This window comes from Aricia agestis, chromosome 6 (assembly GCF_905147365.1).
Source record: "Aricia agestis chromosome 6, ilAriAges1.1, whole genome shotgun sequence".
In the NCBI taxonomy this organism is placed as follows: Eukaryota; Metazoa; Arthropoda; class Insecta; order Lepidoptera; family Lycaenidae; genus Aricia; species Aricia agestis.
The window spans coordinates 14,150,537-14,176,493 of NC_056411.1; the positions used below are offsets into that span (position 1 = coordinate 14,150,537).

Consider the following 25,957-nt stretch of genomic DNA (forward strand, 5'->3'; position numbering starts at 1 on the left):
TGTCTATTTACATTATTCCAGGAACAATCCAGCGCTGGACTGAATTATTGGATTGGAATAATGTAAACCGACCATTTAGGCAAAAATAATTTACCTTGGCTCTGTCCCAACTCCAAATGTATGATTGAAACTTTTCATATCAATTACGTTAAAGGTGCTCCATCTAATGGGTCGTTATGTCAAATAGCGATAGCAAAAATTTAATAGATAATAAAATAATTAGTTACCTGAACATAACCTATATTTTAGTTTGACGCGGGACAGTATCAGTAACCATTCGATATATTTCATTTTTAGAGAACTCCATTGAAATAATCCTTTCTGATCCATCTTATCTTTAGGCTTATTAATTACGTGAATCAGCACGCGTAAAAATAAACTGCTTATAAATAATTATATTTAGAGATTGTGGGAGTAATTTGTGTAAGTATGTGATAAAAGATAGAATAAAAGTTATTCAAACGACTTAGCAAGAGCAATCCTAGTTATTTGCTTGAATTAACTGTAGTTGCAGTACATCTCCTTAACTCAGTGTTCAGTGTAAGTTAAGGAGATAATAAATAATTATATTGCAACTAGTTAATAAAATAAGTTCCCAAAACTGCTGCAACGAATTTGTTGACGCCCTAACAGTGCAGCGTGCCAGTTTTTCAAGTGGAAGTGGAAAATGCATTGCCGCAGGGCGCAGGACGAATAAAACGTATCATGCGACAGCTATGTTACAGGCGTTTGACAGCTAATATAACGCAATATATGCTGTCAAACGCCTGTTGTATATTTGCGAGGTATTATGTAAACACCCTGCCGTTTTTTTAAACCTCATGGATCATGATGCAGGTTTCATAGAGACTTGGCTCTCTCTAGGCAAAATGTTGCTCAGTGAATATTCCTGAAAAGATTCTGAATAAAGCAGGAAGTAGAGTGCGGGTGTCGTAAAAATTCAACTGTTATTGCTAGCACACGTGCCGCGTTATGCATACGTTTGAGATGGAAAATTTTATGCCCCACGTAGGCAATTTTCATTGCTTTCAATTTACTTAGTATATTTTATAACTGGACATTAATATCAGAGTAGACAGAATTATAGAGTATGCCGACTTAGAACTGATGTTGAAATGTTTAAATTTGATGTATTATGACGAAAATCGTTGCTAGGGTTGTTAAATTGCTACCTACGAATTTAAAACTATGACATATTCGCTGGACGTATTCCTCTTTGGTCGTATTGTTGTTTGTGTTTTGGCACATGTGATTAAAATTGTCAGAATCCAATTTTGAAATCTTTATTTTAAATATTTAAAAATAAATTATATCAGCCAGCGCGAGGCACATTCCGTTTATAATCCTAGTGAAACCCGACGAATTTGACAGATATTGAAACCTGTCCGTCTCTTTGCAGTCGAACTACTGGTCGTTATGTCTATTGTGTTAATATGTTTCAACATTACAATATATTATAGCTAGAAGCACGAGTATTTCATTCAAAAACGAGCATGCAACTATAGTCTATAGGTACTCACTACTATGTTTGGGAGTAAAATAGCAAAGTAAAGTAAAATAGCCGTTTTACCAACCACCTAATAACGGTAAGTAACTACTAAAAGAGCGCCAGGGACAACTATCTCTTGTAACAAATACGTTTTTATCAAAACTTAGGCGTCGTAAAAATTTCTTGAGGATTAAGGATGTAGGTGTATGTAAATTCTTACTGGATGTGTACACTTTTTTTTTATAAAATAAGGGGGCAAACGAGCAAACGGGTCACCTGATGGAAAGCAACTTCCGTCGCCCATGGACACTCGCAGAAGAGCTGCATGTGCGTTGCCGACCTTTAAGGGAAAATAGGGGAGGGTAGGGAAGGGAATAGGGTAGGGGATTGGGCCTCCGGTAAACTCACTCACTCGGCAAAACACTGCGCAAGCGCTGTTTCACGCCGGTTTTCTGTGAGAACGTGGTATTTCTCCGGTCGAGCCGGCCCATTCGTGCCGAAGCGTGGCTCTCCCGCGTACCTACTACAATCGTAATGGAAATGACATCCGAATACCAAACCAAATATGCGTAATTTCGATTGTTAGTCACGTTCGCGACTAATCGCCAATAATCTCGCATAAGGCTTCATTAACATGAAAGCTTAGCGTTCCGTCAATACAAATCAAATGGAATTTGCGTATTGCTGAGCGTCGACGCGTTTGAACATTGTAGGACTGAAAGTCTCTACTCTCTACTTACAGTCCAATTTCGGTCCAGTGAATAGGTCAAAGGGTTACTTGGTTGTAGCATGTGCTATAGATGCAACGTTTTGAGAACTCAAACGCCAATGTCTGAGTGACCGTAATCTGCAACTGCATTGGGAGCATTAGAATATTTTTGTACATTATAACAACAACGCTTTTACTATTATATGTACAATTGTACATATATACCTATCGGTTTGAAAATTCTGGTCCCTAATAGAAATGCAAAAAAGGTTTTGTAATATTTTGCTTTTTTTAGAATAAAATTCGAGAAGTTATCCTTTTAGGATACTTTATGGTACTTTTAGGATAGTGTCGCATTTGCCAAATGCGACACTATCCTTAAAGTATCATATTGGAATAAAATTCAGACGATAGTTTTAGCAATCGTGAGTGCACCTCTGAATTTCATTATCATTGCTTGCACGGAGTGCATTCGCCTAAATTTACAATCTTCATTTAATATTAAAGTTAAAATGTGATTCACTGGAACACATTACTGGGAATGGAGCTGGATGCTGGATGGATAGCGTGCATTTATAATGTAAAGTATAATCTAAAGCTGCAAAGTATTTCCAGCTCTATTCGTACGATATAGGGTTTATATTTCATCGCTCGAGTAAAATTTTTCGGCTGGAGCGATTGACATCGCTGATGGATCCGTCCATAATTAATTTTTGAGTTATGACAATGATAAGGGAGGCTTAAGAGCTCCTGTAAAGTTGCGACACTTTTATTCCTAATTAACCGGAAGTTCTACGACTCTTGTCTCTCTTACCTCATCAGTTATGTTTTTTAAGTCTACTGTTGTAATAGTCAGGGATCCCTAGAACAATTTTTTTTTATTATTATCAAGCAAATTTTTTGTGAGTTAGCTTAATTTTGATAAGACGAACAACAATTTTATGTGCGAAAAATCTCGAAAGTGGTAGCTAACAGAGATAGAAAAGATTTCATACTTTAATTGTATGGTCCTAAAATATGTATTTTTCATTTTGTATGACAATGTTACTCTTAAATTATATACAGTAACTATTAACCTATCAATATACAAAAAATCTGCTGGTTAGGGTACCGTTTTAGGGTTCTGTAATCTACAAAACTAGGTTGACTACGGAACCCTTAAACGGAACCATCAGATTTTTTTGTATGTTTATAGGTTAATAGTTATATAATTTAGGAGTAACATTATCCTACAAATAGAACAATCCATATTTTGTCCACATAAACGGACAAAAATGTAAGTACCTAAGTAAAGAAATCGATTATACCAAAATTCTCGTCACTAGTTAGGCTTGATATTTATTTATGATTTAACTTAATCGACGTTTGTTATTTTAATAATATAATATTACTATAGATAGTCATGATGGTTTTACATACTATAAAACTGAAGAAGTGGTCAGATGGGGCAAATGACGTAGGCCTTCTATTTTAATTTGTTGGTTAAGAAATCTAACATACTGGCACCAGCTTTAGGCATATCTTCCAGTGGCAATTTGCATGTTAACTTGAGAAGTGTGTACCCATCGATACCCGTCAATTCTACCCTCGTCCTAGCGACAGTGAAACCTTATCAACACCACCCAACCCCTTTATAATGTGAGTTATGGACATGTCAACAGATCTATATGTATAGGGCTAATGTTTTGGTAGGTAGCTATCCCTTATTCAGAGAAAAGCCTTGACTTGTGTAGAGATTTGGAATGGCGGTATAGAAACCACGTCAGTGGTAGGTAGGTGCTCTTGACGAGTATTTCAATTACGAAAAAGAAATATTTAAGTTTCTAATTGATCACTTTTATCATTTACGCTGATTTCCCTGTCACGCTGACTGCGCGCGCACCGTCGGCGCTGATGGCCCGAGATGTATGAAATTGTAGGAAGCGTTTTCGAACAACGCGTTGCGATCTGCGCTGACACAATAGACATAATACCAGTAGTTCGACTGCAAAGAAACGGACAGGTTTCAATATCTGTCAAATTCGTCGGGTTTCACTAGGATTATGAATGGATTGTGCCTCGCGCTGGCTGATATAATTTATTTTTAAATATTTAAAATAAAGATTTCAAAATTGGATTCTGACAATTTTAATCGCATGTGCCAAAACACAAACAACAATACGACCAAAGAGGAACACGTCCAGCGAATATGACATAGTTTTAAATTCGTAGGTAACAAGTTAACAACCCTAGCGACGATTTTCGTCATAATACGTCAAATTTAAAAATTTCAACATCAGTTCTAAGTCGGCATACTCTATAATTCTGTCTACTCTGGCGCTGATGTTTCATACATTTCGTTAGTCGGTCAGCGTGACAAGAAAATCAACCTTATGATTATTTTATCATTCACTGTGACTCTGCCCGCATAAACATTTATCCTAGAGAAGCAGTGCCTTTTTCGAGATTAAAAGTAGCCCATGGTTTTCCAGACCCCTAGGCAAAGTTTTCATTTTATTTTGAGAAAAAAAAAACATACCCAGTTAATTTTATAACGATGTTTATGATCAGAATTTTGCCCCCAGAGGGCTACTCAATTATTTATACAAGCGTAATAAAGCCTAATTGTGTTAGTTAAAAATAACGGCTTTCCAACGCGGCTCCTGCGTTAATGAATTAAAAGCTTCTCCATTAGTCTTCGCAATGAAATTATCATTAATAACTTCAAAATAGAGGTATATGTTTTTCAATTAGCCGAATAGTGATGGCGTAATCAAGTGCTCTATAAAAATATTATTATAAAAGTAATAGTTTCTTAAAACAGGCATATTCTAATTTACATGATTTTGTCAACATCTTCAGAGCTTCTAAAATCCGCGTAATGGAGAATTTGCATGCGTCGGTCAGCCAAATACCATTAGCTATGTCCACACTATCCAATTTCATCTTCAATTTTCGTCATCATCTTTTTATTCAACTTTTGTTTAGCATATTCAATAATTGAATACGTCAAAATCCACCCGCATTGGAAAGAAAAGTGTCATAGCGTCACGGGCATGCCTCACGTGCGACGTTGACTACGCTATAACGCATGCTCTTGATGAACAAAAAAAGGCACAGTGTGGACAAAGCTATTTACGACTTTTATTCAATGATCGGTCAGAACTCAAAATTATAGAGACAAAAAGAGTGTTCCAGAAGGCCCCAATTTTGATTGTTTTATAGCTACTTTGATGTGTACTTCGTAGTACCAGACATCTAAAATACTTGTTACCTACTTTAAATATTATCTTCATCGACATGTAAATAGCTAAAAGGGAAAAGTAGGAAAATCCACCGAACACGTCTAAGGGTCTACACAGACGGACCGCATTTCAACTGCAATCCAACTGCAAATTGCAGTTCAAGTGCAGTTTAAATGCAGTTGACACGACTGCAATACGACTGCAATAGAACTGCAAACGAAACGCGCAGTCGGCAGTTTGGTTGCAGTCGGCGTGCAGTCGTGCAGTTGAAATGCGGTCCGTCTGTGTAGACCCTTAGAAGAGCACTGAAAGTATTCATAAATGTATGATGTAAAAATAATCGTAAATGCTCCCGCTAAGCCTCCGGCTAAACGTAAATATACACTATACAGTAGTATACAGCTCACAATCCGCTCGTCAGTAACAGAAGTTCGCTTCACGAAGTTGTTTAGAGCTTCGCTTTGATATTCTGAATACAGATTCATTTTAAATGCAGATGAGATACCAAGTACCAAGTTAATAGTTGTGTACCTGAGACAAACTATAGAAGGTCGTAATTTTACAGCTGAAAATCTTTTTGACTCAGCTTATTCGTAGAAACTTGTTAGCTATTGTTACAGTATAAATAAACTTATATCTTTAAATTATACTTTAATTAGCATTATACTCGTATAGTAGGTAATATGGATAAACGAAAAAAAAACTATAAAATAATGATTTTATTAGCTGCATAAAGGGATTTTTGCATAATTTATGTCAAAATACCACATTCTTGAAATTACGATAGGTTTTTTTATCTATTGATAAAGAAAATTGAATTTCGTAGATGTGAAATCATTTAATTGTTTATCAGTACTATCAGTTATCGATCTAGGAACTCCTAGCTCATGATAAACTTCAATATAGTTGTCCCCAGACCCCAGCGAACACATAAAATGTTTTATCGGCACTTATCTGCCTAATGCCACCACAATTCACAATTCACATGACACTTGACACACTATAAATAATTTAAAGTAGAGTAACATATTGTGTCCTTGAACAAAATTTGTTTATTTAATAAACAATCAAATCAGCTCAACATAATATCTGTGAGTTTTCTTTACGCCGGTTCTTCCCGACGAATTAGTTCGCGAATATCGATTCGGAAACTAATTCGGCGAATAGTATTGTACTAATAATAGAATAGAATAACTAGATGGGGCCTACACTACATCGGGTAGGCCTCATGTAGTCGTTCTAAAACAGTTAATTTTAAACCGATTTGGAAAATTGATGTTTATGGTGTTTATGGTCGCACGCAGGTGCGAATAAATACTGCATTGCCTTGTTCAAGTTATCTGAAATCACGCTCATGTCAGTGCTCCCGATTGTGATCTAAAGGGAGATCGCAGACGACAGACTTTTTGTGCGTTCGAGTCTGCGGCGCCCATACAGTCGGCATGGCCGCGCCATACCGACTGTATGGGCGCCGCAGACTCGATCGCACAAAAAGTCTGTCGTCTGCGATCTCCCTAAGAGTGTCAACTGTTTATAATACTGTGGTTGACATCTCAAGAGAATGAAAAGCAGAAAATGAACATCAAAGGCTCCGAATCCGATATCTTATCAATGTCAATCGATTTATGAAATATTCTCGATAGATATTGTTTTCCTCGTCCCCAGCGAACTTGGCATTTTTATCGGCAACTGACACGCCCTGTCACATGACATTATCGCCATCAATTTATCATAGCGATATTGGCGATTTACTATGGAACCATTTTAAAAAAAGAAGTAGAAGTGATAACGTATCTTTTGCGCTCGACGCGCAATACTTTGCACGTGAAAAAACGATGCAACGTTAAAAACTTTTAACAGTTTTGTTATGACTTATGATCAACACTATTATGCCAAAATCGTATTAACATGGCCATTGTTGACGTTTTGCAGTTGACGAATCAAGTGGAGAAGTATGCGCAGGTCGCGAGGGATCTCCGACGGAAGCACAAGCAGCTACAAAATCAGGTACATAATAAGTATAATATAATATTATTTCAACGGAAAGTTTATGTAATTTTTATAGTTTTCCCCTAAGTGTCAGAAGACTGCTGTTTCTGAATTAAATTATATGTGTACCCTATTTCTGCTATTTCTTTAGAATAGCTTTGTTTACACTCACACAGAGCAGTCGCTAACGACAAAGGAACGCCTAACGACTGACTTTTTGAAGTTTTGACCAATCAGAAGTCATAACGCGTTTGATATTTATTAACAACAAATCCCGATGCAGGGGGCTTACAATGAAACCATTTTGAGACTCAAACGATCGAATCAGAATGCCGCGTCCTACTCTAACAACGTCATTTCACGTTTGTTTGAGTAGGACGCGGAATTTCGTTGTCCGGCCCCTGATTCGGGGTAGGTACTATAACTAAGATTTTTTTTACATCTTCGGTGTTGTTTTTCAGTTGCGGTTAGTATGCGAGGAGCGGTCGGAGCTGTCCGCGATCGTGCAGTCGCAGCAGAGGGACCTGGCCGCTATACAGCAGTCGGACGCACAGAACAAGGTAACCCATAGACTAGGTAACTCTTAGACGAGGTAACCTTATGACAAGGTAGCCTTCAGACGAGGTAACCTTCAGACTACGTATCCTCAGACAAGGTAGCCCTCAGACAAGGCATCCCTCAGGCAAGGTAGCTCTTAGGGCCCCGCTACACCGGAATGGCAGAGGCGAGGCGAGCAATTTTAGTGTCATATGATTTTAAACTTTATCTTCATTATTGTAATTTGTAATACATAGTACCTATCGCTTGAGAAATCGCGGCCGCCGGCGGCCGCCAGCGGCCACGAGTGTAGCGCGGTCCTTAGACAACGATTCCCTTAGATATTTTCCTTTGACGTCTTCGTAAACCAAAATTATTGTCAGAATCACCAGGGTCCTAATACTCCCAAATGGCTTTCTATACCTATTTTGACGAAATTTTGCACTGGAGTTGGCCAAGAAGCTACTTTAAGCCGTGAAAATCTCTACGGTAATTTTACGGTTCCTTTAGGATTTCTTATTCCACCCACTAAGCCACGAGAATAAGAAAATATAGCTGCATGCAGAATAGAGAAAAGCTTTGTAAAATTCGCTAAAACACATAACATAATAAGTGTTACCCCCGGGCAGTCCCGTGGGTGAACAACTTTATCAATTTAAGCGAACTGTAGTTATTTTATATGACGTAACTGTGGGTATGCTTTGGAATTTTCATCATAAAGGTCCAGATCGCAGTTCGCGCTAAGAGTTACAGTAGTTCGTAACGGAGCGATGCGACGCGACTTTTCCACGTGCTGAAGTGGCGTTGCAGTTCCGCTGCCGTAGAGTGCGGTTACCTCATACAATTTCATACAATTTACTAGCTGTCCCGGCAAACGTTTCTTTGCCATATACAGTATTTCGCCCGTATTATTTTATTGAAGTGACTAAATAAGTATGTCACCATGGCAACGTCCATCGCTATCCCGTCGCACAAACAATGGTCGCCATCAGTCTCGAGTTGTAATCATTTACTTTTTTTTTTTCGAAATCGGTGTGTGGTTGTGTACTGCTGCATGCAGTAGTGTTCAAGATGAATTTCCACCAAGAACAGACAGTACAATCAATTACATTTAAGTTGTGGATAGCCTATCCGACACTTATCAGGAAGTGGTGAAACAGGCCCTAAGTTTTATTGTACATACAAACCCTATAGTAAGTTCTAACATCATCATTTTACCCTCCAGTGCACATCATGCGGCGTGGCGCTGGCGGACGGCGGCGACGACGAGGACCAGTCGTCGAAGCCGACGTTCAGCGTGCGCGAGCTGCGCGCCATACTACACGAGCGGAACGAGCTCAAGACCAAGCTCATCCGGGCCGAGGAGCAGCTGCAGGCGATGCAGGTCGAGCCACAGCCTGACAGGTGAGTTGGATATAAATTGATTGCAATTTTTTTTGCACATTCCTTCGATCGCGGATTCTTGGAAATGCTATTGTAATCTATTGTTGTCGCGATCACCGGTGCTCTTATGGGGCTTGAAGGATTAATAATTTTAGCAACACCTGATTTGTGACCAAAAAAGTTAAGACTTAAAATGTAAATAAAAGCTGTGAATTCTTCGAAGATCCGTTGAATTCTTCGTAGTGACTTTAAAGCTGTCTTCACACCAAAGTCACCCAGGCGGCATTAACCCGTCGGGTTAGTGGCGGTGGTAAATCCGGCGGCTTCTGAATGTTGCAATTCGGATATATTGGCCGGCGGTATGACGTCGCGGTGTTTTGGGTCCCAAAATAATTGTTTTGAACGTTGTTAGTTATATTAGTTTTTCGATTTTCCATTCTATATTGTTTTTGTTCATAAAAAACGCACTATTCCTCGAAGGCCAGTGAGCAAAAGGATGCAGAGCGCGGAGTGTGCCGCCGGGAAAAAAGCTTGTTTCAAAATAAGGCCGCCAGCATGGCTCGGCTTTGGGGTGTCTAGACAGCTTTACGCGGTTATAAAAATGTATTTGGTCGTTTCGGTCGTTTACCTATTATAATAATTATCATTAGTACTGGCTTTCAAATTGATATTATTCTTGCGGTCTCTCCACGTTGGCCCATTTAGAAAGACCGCAAGAACGCAAATAAGTGCGATTATAATATACGTGTAGAGGGGCATACAAGATGATGATTGTCCATGATCGACATTGTAGCAAAATGGTTATCGATTTGATTTGGCTATGGCCCAAGGTTAATAATTCCAGTGCAGTCAGTTCGTTATCACCATTTAACGTATTACTTTTGTCTTTACCGTATATTCTAAAGTTTTAATTAACTACACAACTGCACCCATTATACTCGCTAGCTATTTTACCAAGCTTTGCTCGGAATTCGATAAAACACGAATAAAATGACATTTTCTAAAAATGATTCCTAGCTACATCGATTTACCGCCCTCGAAATCCCCTATATACTAAATTTCATGAAAATCGTTGGGGCCGATTCCGAGATTCCAATTATATATGTAAATACTTAATATATACAAGAATTGCTCGTTTAAAGATATAAGATAATAAAATAGACTACAATGATCAACCCGAAAATTCCAGTACGAGCTCAGCAGACACGTCGCCATCAATAAGCACTACGGCGGCGGACGACGAGGCCCCCGTGCAGGGGCCCCTGCCCGCCGAACCCGACGACGCCCCGTGGAAGAGGAACAGCGGCATCAGGAAGTTGTGAGTATACCTTATTGCGTTACGTTAGAGTCGATATTGCAGTGTGGGTGATCTGAAGAGGGCGAATAAGGAAAACTAAATTAAAGTAACTACACTCGTTTTTGTTAATTATTTTTAAGAGTAAATGTAAATTCCTACAAGCTGTTGATGTGCCAAAATAAATAAATAAAGAAATAAATGGTAAGCCATGCCACCAACAGGCAAACACAGACATATATCCTTATAATAACTCTTTTTCGTCGGGTCTAAAAATCTATAAAATTTTCGGGTTTTTATCCATGCATAAAACTTACATTTTACCAAAGTCTGAAAGAAAGTATCTGGTTAACTGTTTTATACAAAATTATTTTTGTGACTCTTCAGATCATTCATACTGAATTCTATATATTTTTAAATATACATTCTGATATTATGTTATTTAATATATTTTTAGGGAGTATAAAAATTATCATTTATTAAATTCAGGTTTATTAGTTTCAGTAAAACTAATTGATTTAAATAATAAATGCAACCGTATACAAGTAGTGTTCTTAACATTTTAAACTTTCGCGTTGCATTATAATTAAACTTTTTAATCCGGACTTAACGCGCTTATTCTAGTAGTAATTCTACTACGAGTACATACTTTTTCCCGACGTTCTTGACTTTTCCCGACGGCCGAAACGTCGAGAAAAAGTATGTACCTACTCGTAGTAGCATTACTACTAGAATAAGTCGCGTTAAGTGCCTTTTAAAAAGTCTAAGTAGTGTTCTTATTTGCCTTTGTAAGAATATTTTAGAGCTGAAATATGAGCCGCAGACCGGGTAAAATATTGCAGTTCTAAAATTTTAACTTTTTTTGTACAAAAGTTGCAATTATTACTTCTTTGAAATGCTTGTTCTCATTCAGCATGTAAATAACTCAACTTGGGAACTCTTTATTCTTAATAGGTATTGGGTTTTTAATATACTAATATTATAACTAACACAACTTACCTACTGCGGGCGGTGTGCACCATTTAAACGACGGTTAAACATTGGTTAAATAATCATTGGTTTAAATTTTACGATAGTTAAATGTGTGTGTGCCGACCGTTACGACTGAATACGAACTATTTATTTCTTCAAAGCGGTGATTTATTCTTCTTAACTGCTAAACTGTGAATTTGTATTGAAATTAATAATTTTTCTTTCAATTCACTTCACATTTTGGCATAATTTATTTAATTGTAAATTATATTTTAAATATTATTGGTTGGTTCACACTTTTAATTTTCAAAGTTTTGCACTAATTTTATTTCACAATGTTTATAAGTATATTTGTTACAAATATGTGTTTATGTACATTTTTAGTGTTTATTTGTACATATCTAATTTATTTATCCATATTTCACCTACATTTCATGTTACGCTTTATATTTGGTTCTGGTACATTTTTCTTGTTTATCTTTATATTAGTTCGTTACAATAATGCGCATGTTCAGACATTTTTGGGTTTTTTTTTTTTTTTAAGTTATTCAAAATTCTACCGGCTACTGTGTTCTAGGTGCGTTATTGTATGACATAATGGAAAATGACACCAGGGCCGAAAGAGATGACACGGCGACATCGTCCGCACGGCACGGCATGACAGTAAACACCTTGCTTCGCTTGACCCTTACCTGAGTGTTGCTTGTACAAATCTTTTGATATTAACCCCTTTGAGCCCAGTCGCACAGATCTGGGTAAGTTAACCCTGGTTTAAACGTGTTTACTTAAACCAGGGTTAGCTTTAAGCCAAATCTGATAAAGTGGCCGTTTTGGTTATTCGGTATACCGAACTTATAAAATACCCATCTTTTTCTGTTGTGTGACTTTTCCAAGTCATCAGGCGAACATAAACTGTTACTACTTAGCACAGATAATAATAACTACAGTTTAACAGGTTAAACTTTACAAGTTTTTGTTTAAAATAAAAAGGGGTCTAGAATACAGCTTGTGACTTTTACGATCACAATCAATGATTCAGTTTTATCATCTTTTGATAGTTATAAAAATACTGCGAAACTGTATAGGTACTGCAAATATTATATACTGTAGTAATACTGCAAATTCTCGACCTATCTCCGTCCCGGCCTTTACACAGAACCACTGTTTATAATAAGGTTCAATTTATACCGCCGCGGAATGAAACTGAAGCTACTTTTTGCAACGAAACTGTATATTGCACAATAAACATTATAACACACAAATTAAATACGAGGTAAAAACCGGAGGATTCTCGAGAATTTCGCGAACGACGCGCGTCCATTTTTTGGCTCGTATTTAATTTGTGTGTTATACGGTTTGTAAAGTCAATTGAGCTATGTATAGTTTCGTTGAAAAAAGTCGCCTTCGTTTAATTCCGCGGCGGTATAAATTGAGCCTTATCCTTAAACAGTGGTTTTAGGTAAAGGCCAGTGACTAGTGAGATAGGTCGAGGATTTGCAGTGGTATAAAATCAGAACATTTGCACAAGCAACACATCTCCCTTAATACTGCTAGGCTCCCATGTTTTCGTTGTGCTAATTTTTTACGTATAGCTATAAATACGCTCCTATTTCTTCTAAACAGTCTTCTTACAAATTTTTTAACCTTCCTCCTTCAAATGTATAACCTTTCGTGTTTTTTTTTTAAATATCTTAACAAAATCCTCACGACCTTCCTTGAAATGTTTAACCTCCTTTCGTGTTTTTTTTAAATTCCTCAGTATTTTCGGTAAAGGTTTTTATTCATATTTTGTTCGTCGTGTCGGCTGTGGTTGGGTTAGGTTCTGGTTGGCGCTGTCGACTCGCGACGCCGGCCGCCGCTCGCCCCCGCCTCGCATCTCTTTCGGCCCCTGGTACTGAAGGATTCAGGTAAATACCCTCCTTGGGTAAACAGGAATTAGGAAAAAACAGGGTATTTCCCGAAATCATAGACAAAGCTATTTATTGTGAGATGGACCGTCACGATTAAAACAGGGTATAATATATCGCTCAAGTTTCGACTAAAATTAGTCATTTGCTGTTATTATTAAAAATATATACTCAACGCTTACGCTATAATGTATGTCTCTTTTATGTTCTCTCGAATGGCGTTTCCTAAGTCAAAGACTCATGGATTAGAATAAGTGTGGAGTAAATATTTTTATTAATAAGGGGGAATAAGGCTAGGTTAAAATAAGTTACTATAGTGTATTGGATACACTATAATAAAGCTTATAAAATGTAAAAAAAAACTAGATTTTTTAAATTTTGATATTAATGATGTTTGATTTATCCAAAACTAGAATTATTGTATCCTAGTTAAATTTTGTTTGCATCGTTATATGAATCATACCTATTAATATTTTTATGCACCGACTATATTGTAGAAACTTAATACTCATAGAACTAGAACACATTAATTTTTTAAGTAATAATTAAGTTGTTTGTTGGTATATATTTTATGTTATTATCTATTTAATTTTATACACTATTAAATGTATTTTGTGAGTGTTATAACATTTTACACGCTTATTATGGTTCACTTAACTCGTACAATATCTACTGCTCTCATTTTTTTCTAAATAAGGTCAGGGTTTTATATTTACAGCCAGTCTTCATAAGTGTAAACTCATCTCCTCGACACGATTGCATAGAAATATTTTGTTGACATTTAAATATAAAATTACAAATTATTCTTAATAATTAATTATATTAAAAATTGAAAAAACAATTCTATGCAATCTCTATTCTATATCTATGGGACGGTATTCAGAGGTTTTGTCGGTCCGCAGTTTTCGCAAGCTCTTTGCTGAGTCTGATCTCTCCATGGGGGCGTTCCCCCGGCCGCTGTCCACGCGCGGCGCGGGCGCTCCGCCCTCCGGCCTTCCCACCGCCCCCGCGTAGGCACTCCGACCCAATGCGCCGCCCTCGCGACGCCCCCAAACTCCGCCGCTTCTCCGAGATCCGGAACCCGAAGCCCGAGCTCGACCTCCGCCGCGAGCTCCTCGACCTCAATCTCAAGGGCAGCGAGGTGACGTGCTGGCTCGGCGAGTTTGACGAGCGAGACGAATCCGACGAGACCGACGAGGAGGACTTCCGGTTCAACCACGACATCCCGCTCCAGAGGTCCATCTCGCTCGATCGCGGCCTCGACATCTTCGTCTACCTCCAGACGATCGGCTCCGAAACCACCAGCAGCGCGACGTCCGGCTGGACCGTCAGCTCCCGGGGCAACTCGGAGCTCCGCCTCGAGCAGTACAGAAGCTTCGAGGATATACCCGCTTCTCCGGTAGTGAAAAGCAGGCACATATCCATAGACGTCACCAATTCCAAGAACGTGGCGCTGTCGGTACTCAGGGAGAGCTACGCCGGTATAGAGGAGAGCGGCGTTTCGCCGCAGATCAAGAAGTTGCAGAAGACGTTCTCCTTCAAAAATTTCGCAGATTACAAGATGTCGGCGAGAAATTCTGTCGAGAATCTGATTGAGAAGGAGGACGAGGTCGAGACGGTCGCCCGGACCCCGACGTACAGGGATATCAACTTCGGATGTAACGACGACGACACAGAGAGGAGTCCGCGGCAGCGGAGAGTGGGCGTCACCACAAACGAGTGGCAGGAGAAAGTCGATTTGAGGAAGGACGTGCTCAAACACAGCCTCGTTAGCTTCAAGAGTTGCAACGATCTATTGGCCCCAAAACAGGCCCCAACCGATACGGGCCGCTCGCACGATTTGAAGGAGACGCTAAGGAGGAGCAGGAGCGGAGACGTGCTGAACAATTTGCGTAAACTAAGAAGGACTCTATCGGAGCAACCCCAAACGAACGAACAAACCATACCCGAAATAGTTGTAATAGACACCGACGATATTAAGGAGAATAGTGACCCACCCACTGACACTTCCAATCTAGATGTAGTGAGTTGTAGCTGTCAAATTTGTATGGAAGGTGAGGAGAAAAAAGACAACGGCTCCTTCCTCCGAAGAATATTCTTAAGGATAGTGACGTACAAGGACTTGGGCAAATCAATCGCTTCCGATGAAAGGAGTGACGTTAAGGATCGGGAAATGTACCACTGTATAATCAATCTTCTAAGATGGTTGCTAGGTCTCTGGTTACGTCACTTAGACCACAAACAAAACATATGTGCTTCTTAACATTGTATTTAGTATAGGACTACGCTAGGTATTTATTGTATTTTTAAGTACTCAGATGTTTACACTGTGACCATATTATATCATTCTTCCGAATGTTAGAAGTAGTTTTATAACCAAACTTTACTATCATGTACTTTTCTTTTATACTGTGATTTCCTTAAAACATCTTCATAAAAAGTAAGATCATTTTTATACTCTAACACTATCAAAAATTCTTCAAAATTAGTAGGCAGTCGCAATTAATTTTGTGGTTTAGATACCTACAGTTAAATCTACATTAAAATCATTGTATAGATCGTTAAGAGATAAAATTGTTTTATTATGGTTGTGTATATTGAACCAACAACTTTTTTAATGTTATAAGATGATGCACCATTTTTCAACTAAGTACATTACCTCTTCGGGTCATTACATACTGGCGCAGAATCGAAAAGCACTGAATAAAAGATTAGAGAACCTAATATAGCATATCCACTCTAATGGACCACAACTTAATGCACATATTCCTTTGATAAAAAGCGTTGGTAACATGAATTGGCCCATACAGTGCTTCTACAAGGTGCTAAGTTTTGCATGTCAGGTTCAATATACCATGTCAACGGATGTGTGGGTGTATGGCTGTGTACGTTTTGTATAAGTTGTGTTGTAGTGTAGGGTAACATGTAACCATGTGTGTGTTAGATAAGGGTGGCTATACATATTTTATTTTCAGTGATATTTTAATTTACAATTATATTTATTGGATATTTGAATTATTTTTATTTCATCACAAAGTCGACTATATTGGGAATGTGTAGTACTAGTGAGGTAAGCCTTCCTACTATTTGAACTGCATGTCGAGCAAGTGTAGATTGGGTTGGTAAAGTTGGCAACATTGAGAATTTGACGTTTCCAAATTTCTTAGATTTTGCATGTTCGAATTTTAAAACTCTGATTTCAAATAAAGTAAATCGATCTTTGCAGGTGGCTTCTGTGGCTGTTGCGATGTACAATAAAAAAGTTCACAAGATCCAACAGCACGGAAAATTAATCGTATTTATTCTGAATATGAACTTTGCATTCCATTTTTGAAAATGTGTTTATTTTTAATGTTTTATGCTGTGTGCTTACTTTAACTGTGATTTTAATACTTGAGTTTTAATGTTACTGAATAGCTGTTGAAGGCTCGATTATAGCTCTGATAGAAGCTCGTTAGCGGCCTAACTTCCAATTTTACTAACCGACTTCCAAAAAGGAGGTTCTTGTATTTTATCTCTCGACCTAACGGCGTAGTTGTCGTATTTTAGTACCACTGCTTAGTCGGAGTATTCCAAAACAGTAGCTCGACAATAAACATTACAAAAGACAGACTTCTAGATGTAGCAACTTTAAATCTAGACAGTAGGTACGTCAAATTTTTATCTACAAACTCTTGCAGAATAATAAGACTAAACACCACCTCATTATAGAAAATAGTTATAGGAAAAATATATCAGGGAAAGTTCAGAACTTCAGAGTCTGAAGTTCAGACACAGGGTAGGTTCGGATCATTTAAGTTAACGCAAAAGGCGAGACTGCACTAGTCGACACTTCGCTGTAGCCGAGCGACATAGAATTGACGTTTTGTGTCGCGTAGCGTCGCTACCGCGCAGTGCAGCTTGCATGCGATTTCATAAAGAATATTATGCCGTGACGTGTCGTGTCGCTTTGCTGCAGTGGAGGTACGCCCAGTGCGGTCTCATCTTGAATGAGCAAATATTCTATTGCCTAGCTTAATATGGCGTAGATATCGTACCGTGGTATCAGGCGAATAAAAATCTTGATCTAGCATTACTTATCTTGAATAATTGCCCGCACTTACCCTGTTTTCACTTACCCTGACTCCTACTGTTGTTTATCAATTCGCTTGTAGTATTTTGTAGCTTTAAGTTAGTAAACGACCTTTATTTACTGAAGATGTATTTATTAGCTTTACTCATAATATATCCTAGACGTGGAGTCTTTGTTATCGCATAGAACTACTGTAGGTACGGTTTCCTTGGCTATGAAGTGGTTTATATGTCATGTGATGGGCGTCAGACCCGGAATTTTTGCGTGATCGCGCTTGTGCCAATTTTAAAAATGGAATTTGTAGTTTTTAAGCCCGATTTTTTCAAAAATAATAATTGGTGTTAGCATTCCTGTTCAATCTATGTAACCAGTTGCTGCTTTTAGCGTGTATCTTTTTGTCGTGTTTTGCAAGTATGTCCCCAATCTAAACTTTTTTTTAAATTACTTAATTAAATTACTGGCGCCTAACGAAAACTAGTCAAGTACTCGGTTCTAGGTTCTGTAATTAGATGTAAGCTTTATTTTGTAGACGGGGGAGTGTCAGTAGCGGACCTAACCCAGTGCATCAAAACTCCTGTAACTCCCCCGTCGGTTTACGGCCGTTCCCAATATTCAATCTAGCTCTGGTTTGACATACATGATACAACCGATCGCAGCTAACATTGAATTGACATAAAAAATATATATGTCGCTAATGTCTAATGTGAGCTATTCCTATCTCTAGTAGGGCAAAACCAGAGATAGATGAAATATTGGGAACGGCCGTTAAGGAATTTGGTGTTTGTTAAATATTTCTAAACTTTGCAGCCTCATAGCGAAGTTATTTTCTATGGCTTATAACTATTATTTTATTAAAATTCTTATGAATTCTCATGAACTTATGATTTTATTGAAACTTAATCATTTCATTTTATTCAACTATCAATAATTCCTCTCTTAGCTATAAATATGTTTTTCTCTTGTGTTAAAGAGAATGTAACTTGGCTAGAGAGGGCTCATGTTGTAGATGGTTATAATCTAAAGACAATTTTATTGGAATAATGGAAAATAAATGTTGACCGTGTCAAATTAATTAAAAATATGTTTATACTAAGTTCATATTGTGTTTCCTTTACTCCTTTACCTTTAAAATATGAGGTCTATGTTTATTTTTTATATTTGGCCAAAATATGGATTCTAAAGGTACGTCCAGATTAGAGGTGACTATGTTGACTGTATAGACTGGTAACGTCACGCTAATCTGGACGCAACCTTGTACTTGGCTAGACAAACAAGCAAGTCTCCAAAAGTATAAATAATTTAGCTGATATCATCAGTAGCCCTAGCATGGCCACCAGTAGAAATGCGAAAGTATAGACAAACTATGGACATAAACTTAAGGTGCCGTTCCGATCTTTACCGCAGCTAATCGTGACCGACAAAAAATCTATTAAAATGTCACTTTATGACAGGCTATAGTATATGTCATAAAGTAGGATATTATTTGAATTTTTAGGACCATAGTCTGTCCTAAAGTGGCATTTTAATTGAATTTTTCGGAACGAAAAAAGATCGGAACGGCACCTTAAGTTTGTTTCTACAGTTTGTCTATACTTTCGCATTTCTATTGATGGCCATGCTAGGGCTACAGGTAAGTATACCTCAGCAACACTTGTAGATCCGCAAAGTAGTAAGCGACTACCGGCGTTCTGAGACACTGCAACCTTGCCACCTCTTGTCTGTGCTGTTTTTGCAGTTAGCCACCTTTTCCTAAAGATATATGTTGTTGGTGGGTTTTAATTTGAAAAACACCGATAGCTTTCTACAATAATAATATGAGTAATGTTATCAACGATTAAAGGAAGTAGGTTGAAATTACTTGCATTAAATAGTAAAACTAGATTTCAAAGATAACATTTTACATTTCTATTTACTATTAGTAGATAAGATAACATAATATAATAGACTTTTTATGAAATAAGGGTGCAAACGAGCAAACGGGCCACCTGATGGAAAGCCACTACCGCCGCCCATGGACACCCGCGACATCAGAAGAGCTGCAGATGCGTTGCCGGCCTTTTAAGAGGGAATACGCTCTCTTCTTGAAGGTTTGCAGGTCGTATAGGTCCGGAAATACTTACTGCTGGTGACAGTTCGTTCCAAAGTTTTACTTGCGCGGCAGAAAGTTACGCAAAAACGCACGGTGGAAGACTGCCACTTATCAAGGTGATGAGGATGGTATATTTTTCGCGTGGGGCGATGGCGAAAAGTTGCAGGAGGTATGATTCCGAATAATTCCTCAGAGTACTCCCCGTGATACTACCGATAGAGGATGCAGAGTGAAGCTACATCTCGGCGAAATTCCAAGGGGTCCAAGCTGTTTGAAACACTATGGCAGTCAACAATTCGAGCGGCCATTCGTTGGATACGATCCAGAGGGAGCGGTATTTTGGCGCCCCTTACACCCAGAAAGAAGAACAATATTCCATATGAGACCGAACCTGCGCCTTCTAGAGTTGTAGGCGTTGGTCTGGACTGAAATAAGGGGGCAAACGAGCAAATAGGTCACCTGATGGAAAGCAACTTCCGTAGCTGCAGGTGCGTTGCCGGCCTTTTAAGAGGGAATAGGGTAATAGGGGAGGGTAGGGATGGGAAGGGAAGGGAATAGGGGAGGGTAGGGGATTGGGCTTCCAGTAAACTCACTCACTCGGCGAAACACAGCTCAAGCGCTGTTTCACGCCGGTTTTCTGTGAGAACGTGGTATTTCTCCGGTCGAGCCGGCCCATTCGTGCCGAAGCATGGCTCTCCCACGTATCCCTGTCTCGCTCTACTTTGTTATAAGTAACTCTAAAAACCAGCTACTTATTCCACTGATCATGATGAATACAGGATGGATTAGTTAGTGTAAAAAGTTATTTGCAAACAGGCTAAAGAAACAACGTGTGAGGTTAAAGGCTTAAAGGGTGAAGAGTAAGCCCCCACTAAAGTAATTGGCAATTTTACCACAGCCTATAGAATAAATCATCATTACTGTCTGAGGCGGCATTAAATAACTTAAAACGCAATCAGCATTCCACGGCTTGACATTACGAAGTTATGATAATTTTCATATATTGTTGATGCTGCGGCTTGTTACTGTGAAGGTGACTTTTCGATTATCGCGGCAAGCGGTCGCGATCGACTAAAAATAAAATGACACTAATTTATGATTTAGGTCCGATGCTATAATAGTTTCATTTTGTTCTACGCCTCTATAAAAAAGGGGCGAAATGGGTCGCTAGGCCAATGTGGGTAGAAAATTCAACTTAAGTATAGCCACAGAATATATATTATTAGTACCAAGTATAGCCTACTTCATATTTTTAGGGTTCCGTACCCAAAGGGTAAAAACGGGACCCTATTACTAAGACTTCGTTGTCTGTCCGTCTGTCTGTCTCCAGGCTGTATCTCAAGAACCGTTATAGCTAGAGTTCTGAATTTTTTACAGATTGTGTATATCTATTGCTGCTATAACAACAATTAATATTGAAAACAAAATAAAATTAATTGATTTTTTAGCCTTTTTTGTTCGATATCAATAATGACAACAGGCAGGCAGTTGAAATTTTCACAGCATCCTAAATTATATGTGTATTTACTTTAATAATTAATTATAAAATTAAAATTTAAGGGCCCCCCTTAAATTTTAATTCCCATACAAAACACAACTTGGCCTATTTTTTCTCGATAACGGTACGGAACCCGGACTCGCGCACGAAGCGCGACTGTGTTACTGTGTACGGGTTCCGTAGTCCGTATCGTACTCGCACTTGGCCGATTTTTTTCAATGTTCCTGTGTCTTGGATGTGTATAAAATGTATGTATAATATAATAAAAATCTTAAATATATGTATAGTATAAAAGTATTAAGTAAATATATTTCCGTTGCCTGGTACCCGTAACACAAGTCCTTCAGTTATTTACCTCGGGGCCGGACTGACGTGGTGTGAAGCTTCTATAGATATTATATAGTTATTCTTATTCATAGCATTTTATTTGAACTTTTGTCGATCGCAGTCGGTTGTCGCGAGGATCGGAACGCCACCTTGAGGGAATCGAAAGAACCAGTCTGTGTGACATTTGGACGATGACTAAAACACCACAAATTTGGCACTACAACGTCATTTAAGATAATAACTTATTTAAATTAAATTTTAGTGGTAGAAAGTTAATGGGAAGGTGAAAGGTCTTCTGTAAAATAAAGATTTACGAAAACAAACATCGACCGACTTTTGGTTTGATTGGGATTCCAGAATAAGGACAACCTATTATAAAATGAATCTTCTATATGAATCTTACTATAAGAAAGATGGGAGCTAGACTAAAGAAATTCCACAGGCACACAGGCGCCAAAATCTTTTTTTTTGCACACAGGCGCCAGTACGGGGGTCCTGCATAGGCCAATCCTAAAACTTAGTAGCTAAGCTAGCTTAGTAGCTTTATGGTACTTTTCAAATGATTACCATGAAACAAGTAAAGGACGTATAAGAGTCAACAAAGTTTTGATCAGTAGCTGACCTTGAAAACCCCAAACCAAATATCAGCAATAAGCAAAACTACCTGGATCATCAAATTAACATAACACAAAAAGAAATTCGCGAAGTTTGAATTCCTTCGCAAATCGCAGCTTATTTATTTTACGATGAGACAATAGAACCTTTTTAATGTTGGACCGGTTGCGAGTTCACAGCAGGTTGCGGCCTACATGCGCCAACTTTCTTCCGATGAAAAAACACGTCAAGATTCAAGACTAGGGTTGCCAGGTCGCTAAACTGAAAAGCCGGACAAAGTTGAAAAAACACGTCAAGACTCAAGACTAGGGTTGCCTAAACTGAAAAGCCAGACAACTGACAAAGTCAGCTTAGGTAGCCCTGGATTTATAAATAGGTGCCGGGGCCTAGGGGCGGCAGCGTCCTAGGGGGTCGGCATCATCCTAGGAGGCAGCCTGCAGCAGATTACATAAGGTGGCCTACACACATAAAAAATAAATCCGGCACTGAGTTTAGCCGGTCATTCGTATAATAAAGCCGAAAAATCTCTCTAAACTCTACAGTCTACACTCAGAACTCATTAGGTAAGGCAGTAAGTTCGGCAGCACGTGTACAGTTTATCTATTTTATTAAAAAAATTTAAAATTAGTAGGATTCTCGCATATTTTTTTGTTTTAAAACTTGTAGCTCTACAAAAGCCGGACTTCCCTTAATTTTCTCCGGACACGTGGCACCCCTACTCAAGACAGTTTAAATTTTATATCACCTTCCGGCATTCTGTTAGGAGGTCGTGGATGAGTGATTGCGCCTCATCGACAGGTATTAAATCATAGTTAATTTCAGGACCGTAAGCCCGCGGTTACCGTGCGTTAGATGCGCTAGCGGTAATGTCAACAAACTGTAAACTTAAAGAATTTAAATCACTATCTGAAAGGTGTTTTAAGCAATAAGTAATAAAGGAAAACGATACTTAGGGCCTGTGTCACCACTTCCTGATAAATGCCGAATAGGCTATCCACCACTTAACTTGACAGTTAAAGTATGGAGAATCTGTCAAAAAAGTTGTGAATGGCTTATTCGGCACTTTATCAGAAAGTGGTGAAACAGGCCCTTAGCCTACCTTTGTTTTCCACAACAAATGTTTCGTTGAATTCCAGGTAAACTATTTTCAATAATTTCTATATGTATATCGATGGACATGCCAGTCTGCTTGCTAAGTTTACGAAGTAGACTTTAGGTACTTGTCTTACGGATACCATACAACAGAAATATATTTAACTATTTTACTCTACACAATATACTTGAGATTATTTTTATTATTTTGTAGGTACACATATTTAATTGTAAAATGTTTCAAAACATCGCTATTATCAATGGTGGTGCGAAGTTAACAGGAATTACTAATAGTTAGTTGTCACGTTAGGTTCGAAGGTATTCTACGTGCATGCGTTGTCTCTGAGCGTGCAGTTTCTCAATTTTCTATTCGATTCGACATTTGAGACACGCACGCGTATGTCGAAACACTCGTCCAACAAAAACCGTGGTAATAATGCTAATACTTTCTAAATTATTGTGACAGTCGTATTCTACATATTTTTGTACTTATTATCAGGTTTACGGGGCGTCCATAAGTTGCCCGAGACTTTTTTGATGATTTTTGACCCCTCTTCCCCGTGTGAGATTCACCTCGACTCCCACTTACCCCAACAAATCTAAGAACGGAGTATTAAAAAATAATAACACACTGCGAATACTCAAATTATTATTGTTATGCCAGAAGGAGCCCTTTAGAGCCTACAGTTCTGGTTGAGTTTTGCAGTGAACCATAATTCGTTGAAGTCCAGGGAAGGTTTTAAAGTGACACGAAGTTCACCGGGACAGCTAGTGATGGATAAAAATAAACCAACAAAACAAACAATGCTCTGATTATTATATAAGTAAAAATTTTGCATTCCACATGGGATTCGGTAACATTTGGCTAGACCTCCTAAACACCTCGGGTAATTTGTGGACGCCCCCCCGTCGTAACCGATCTTGGTCCACCGAAATTCGAGTTATAAGAATTGGGCCTCTGGTGTCTATGCTTGGATGGTCATTTATAACACCATAGTTCGTACCCATCTATCAGTGAGATGTTATCTGTAGAGATTGTTATCTATACAGAATGACACATGGAATCTCCACTTGGCCCAAATAAACTGACATGTTATTAGTAAAACTAGAAATGCGTGATCGCTTCGGTTAAAGCACCATTAGTATTCTGATTTATAAGGCTGGTTAAAGACGTAAGAGTAGAATGAAAGCCTATAAATGCAGCCTGAAAAGTGAAAAGCGCGCTATTTGACGTTTCAAATTTCACACATTAAGGAGCTGTTTCACCACTTCTTGATAAGTGCCGGATAGGCTTTTCACAATTTATCTGACAGATACTCCATACTCTCTGTCAGATAAGTTGTGGATAACCTATCCGGCACTTATCAGGAAGTGGTGAAACAGACCTTTAATCCTATATCTGGGCGAGGAGTCGGGTCTCAGTCGTCCCCGTCAGAAGAGAACGAGAGAAGAAAGGGTAAGTATCATATTTCAGAAAATGTTACAAAATAATCAATAGTTTTTAAAGTTTCTACTTACTACCAAGTACCAAGTGTCTTCAGATTCGGATTTCTTTACCACCTTTCAGTAGCGAAGGCTGCTTCTGATGGAAACCGTAGCCTATATTGCCTAAGTAGGTAAGTCTTCAAAATGTATGAGGTAGGTAAGCAAAGCTTTATATGAACCATACAATTATACTGATACCACCTTTTCTGCTTACCAAGTGTCAAAAGCCTATAGTTTTCCGTCATTCAGACCACGTCTTTTAAAAGTAATAAATGAAGCAGTCAAGATCATGCCTATTGATAAGTGGTCCTCCGTTTATCTCGAACGCGGTCACTTCTATCGGTCCCGCTATGTTCAAGTACTTAATAAACATTTTACACATTAATCAGCGTGTCAAGACTCGTTTGGAGCCAAGTCGTCGATGTAAAGTATCAAGACGTTGGCATCCATCACGGTTCGGTTGTGGTGCGGAATAGATGGAGCGCGCGTAGCCGAATATCGAGGCCGGGGTGTTGACGTGTACGTCGCTCCACCGCTTTTGATACTTTGATACTATTAGAAGCTACAAGGGGCATTTAGAGTAGAATAACTGTGAGAAAATTTGTCCAGTTCATGGTTACCATAGATACAGGACCAATGTAGCCATATTACCAAATTATAACTAGCCAAATTAAGAATTTCTAAACCTACACATCTGTTCGAAACTAAGAAACATTTCTTCTAACTACTCGCAATTATTCAGATGGAGACCGACATTTTAGTAATTAAAAACAATTAAGCTATTAACAATAAAACTATTATCAGTCATTACTTCTGTTATAATTGAAGCCATCACGAAGATATTATTCTCAAGAGCGTATCGTCGCAGCACAGCGCGAAAGGTGAGTCTGCGCGGGCGCAGCGTGACGACTGACGTGTAACCTCAGCTCCCCAGCCGCCAGCGACGTACGCCGACCGCCGTCCGCCAGTCGCGCCCGTACCGCCGCCCGCTACACGTCGCACGCGCTAGTGACAAAGTTTGTGAAAACGATTTGATATAAACATTGTGTCTGTGTGTCGGGATTGTTGTCTGTTCTCTTGGATTTGCCGGTAAGTTTTGCAGCATGTTTGAAAGTTTTGGAGTCGGTAAAAGCCTTAAAAGCACAGTTGAATTCAGGGTAAACTTAAGGAGGTGAACTTGTTGAAGCCATATTTACAGAGGCAGTTACTTTTTGAATTGTGGTTTATTGAAATTTGAAGTCAACAATGTTATAAACGCGAAAATGTCTGTTACCT

At 38.6% G+C, this 25,957-nt stretch overlaps 3 protein-coding genes across 8 annotated transcripts in view; all 3 read left to right on the top strand.

Moving 5' to 3' along the window:
• Positions 1 to 18,218, top strand: part of LOC121728103 (RILP-like protein homolog) — a 52,309-nt gene extending 34,091 nt beyond the window's left edge. Inside the window, exons 4-9 of one of the 3 annotated variants that reach the window (XM_042116214.1) lie at positions 7,355 to 7,429; positions 7,873 to 7,971; positions 9,174 to 9,352; positions 10,521 to 10,649; positions 13,417 to 13,504; positions 14,407 to 14,491. In XM_042116214.1, coding sequence (XP_041972148.1) covers positions 7,355 to 7,429; positions 7,873 to 7,971; positions 9,174 to 9,352; positions 10,521 to 10,649; positions 13,417 to 13,495 — 561 coding nt within the window. In that variant the 3' untranslated portion in view covers positions 13,496 to 13,504; positions 14,407 to 14,491. Of the gene's footprint in view, positions 1 to 7,354; positions 7,430 to 7,872; positions 7,972 to 9,173; positions 9,353 to 10,520; positions 10,650 to 13,416; positions 13,505 to 14,406; positions 14,519 to 16,730 lie in introns of those variants that run through there. The other 2 variants (XM_042116213.1, XM_042116215.1) reach the window with 2 other exon arrangements.
• LOC121728102 lies at positions 14,532 to 16,735 on the top strand. The gene has a single exon (XM_042116212.1). It carries the CDS (start codon positions 14,532 to 14,534, stop codon positions 15,765 to 15,767), a length of 1,236 nt encoding a protein of 411 aa, XP_041972146.1. The 3' UTR covers positions 15,768 to 16,735.
• A 7,414-nt stretch (positions 18,219 to 25,632) lies between the features above and the next one.
• Positions 25,633 to 25,957, top strand: part of LOC121728099 (stress response protein nst1) — a 74,463-nt gene continuing 74,138 nt past the window's right edge. For all 4 annotated transcript variants that reach the window (XM_042116206.1, XM_042116208.1, XM_042116207.1 and 1 more), the window contains exon 1: positions 25,633 to 25,771. The gene's annotated coding sequence lies outside the window, so the exon portion shown is untranslated. The remainder of the gene's footprint in view (positions 25,772 to 25,957) is intronic.

What these genes read in the sequence shown, in the direction of transcription:
- LOC121728102 (XM_042116212.1), top strand. Translation starts at nt 14,532, where the DNA reads ATGCGCCGCCCTCGCGACGCCCCCAAACTCCGCCGCTTCTCCGAGATC.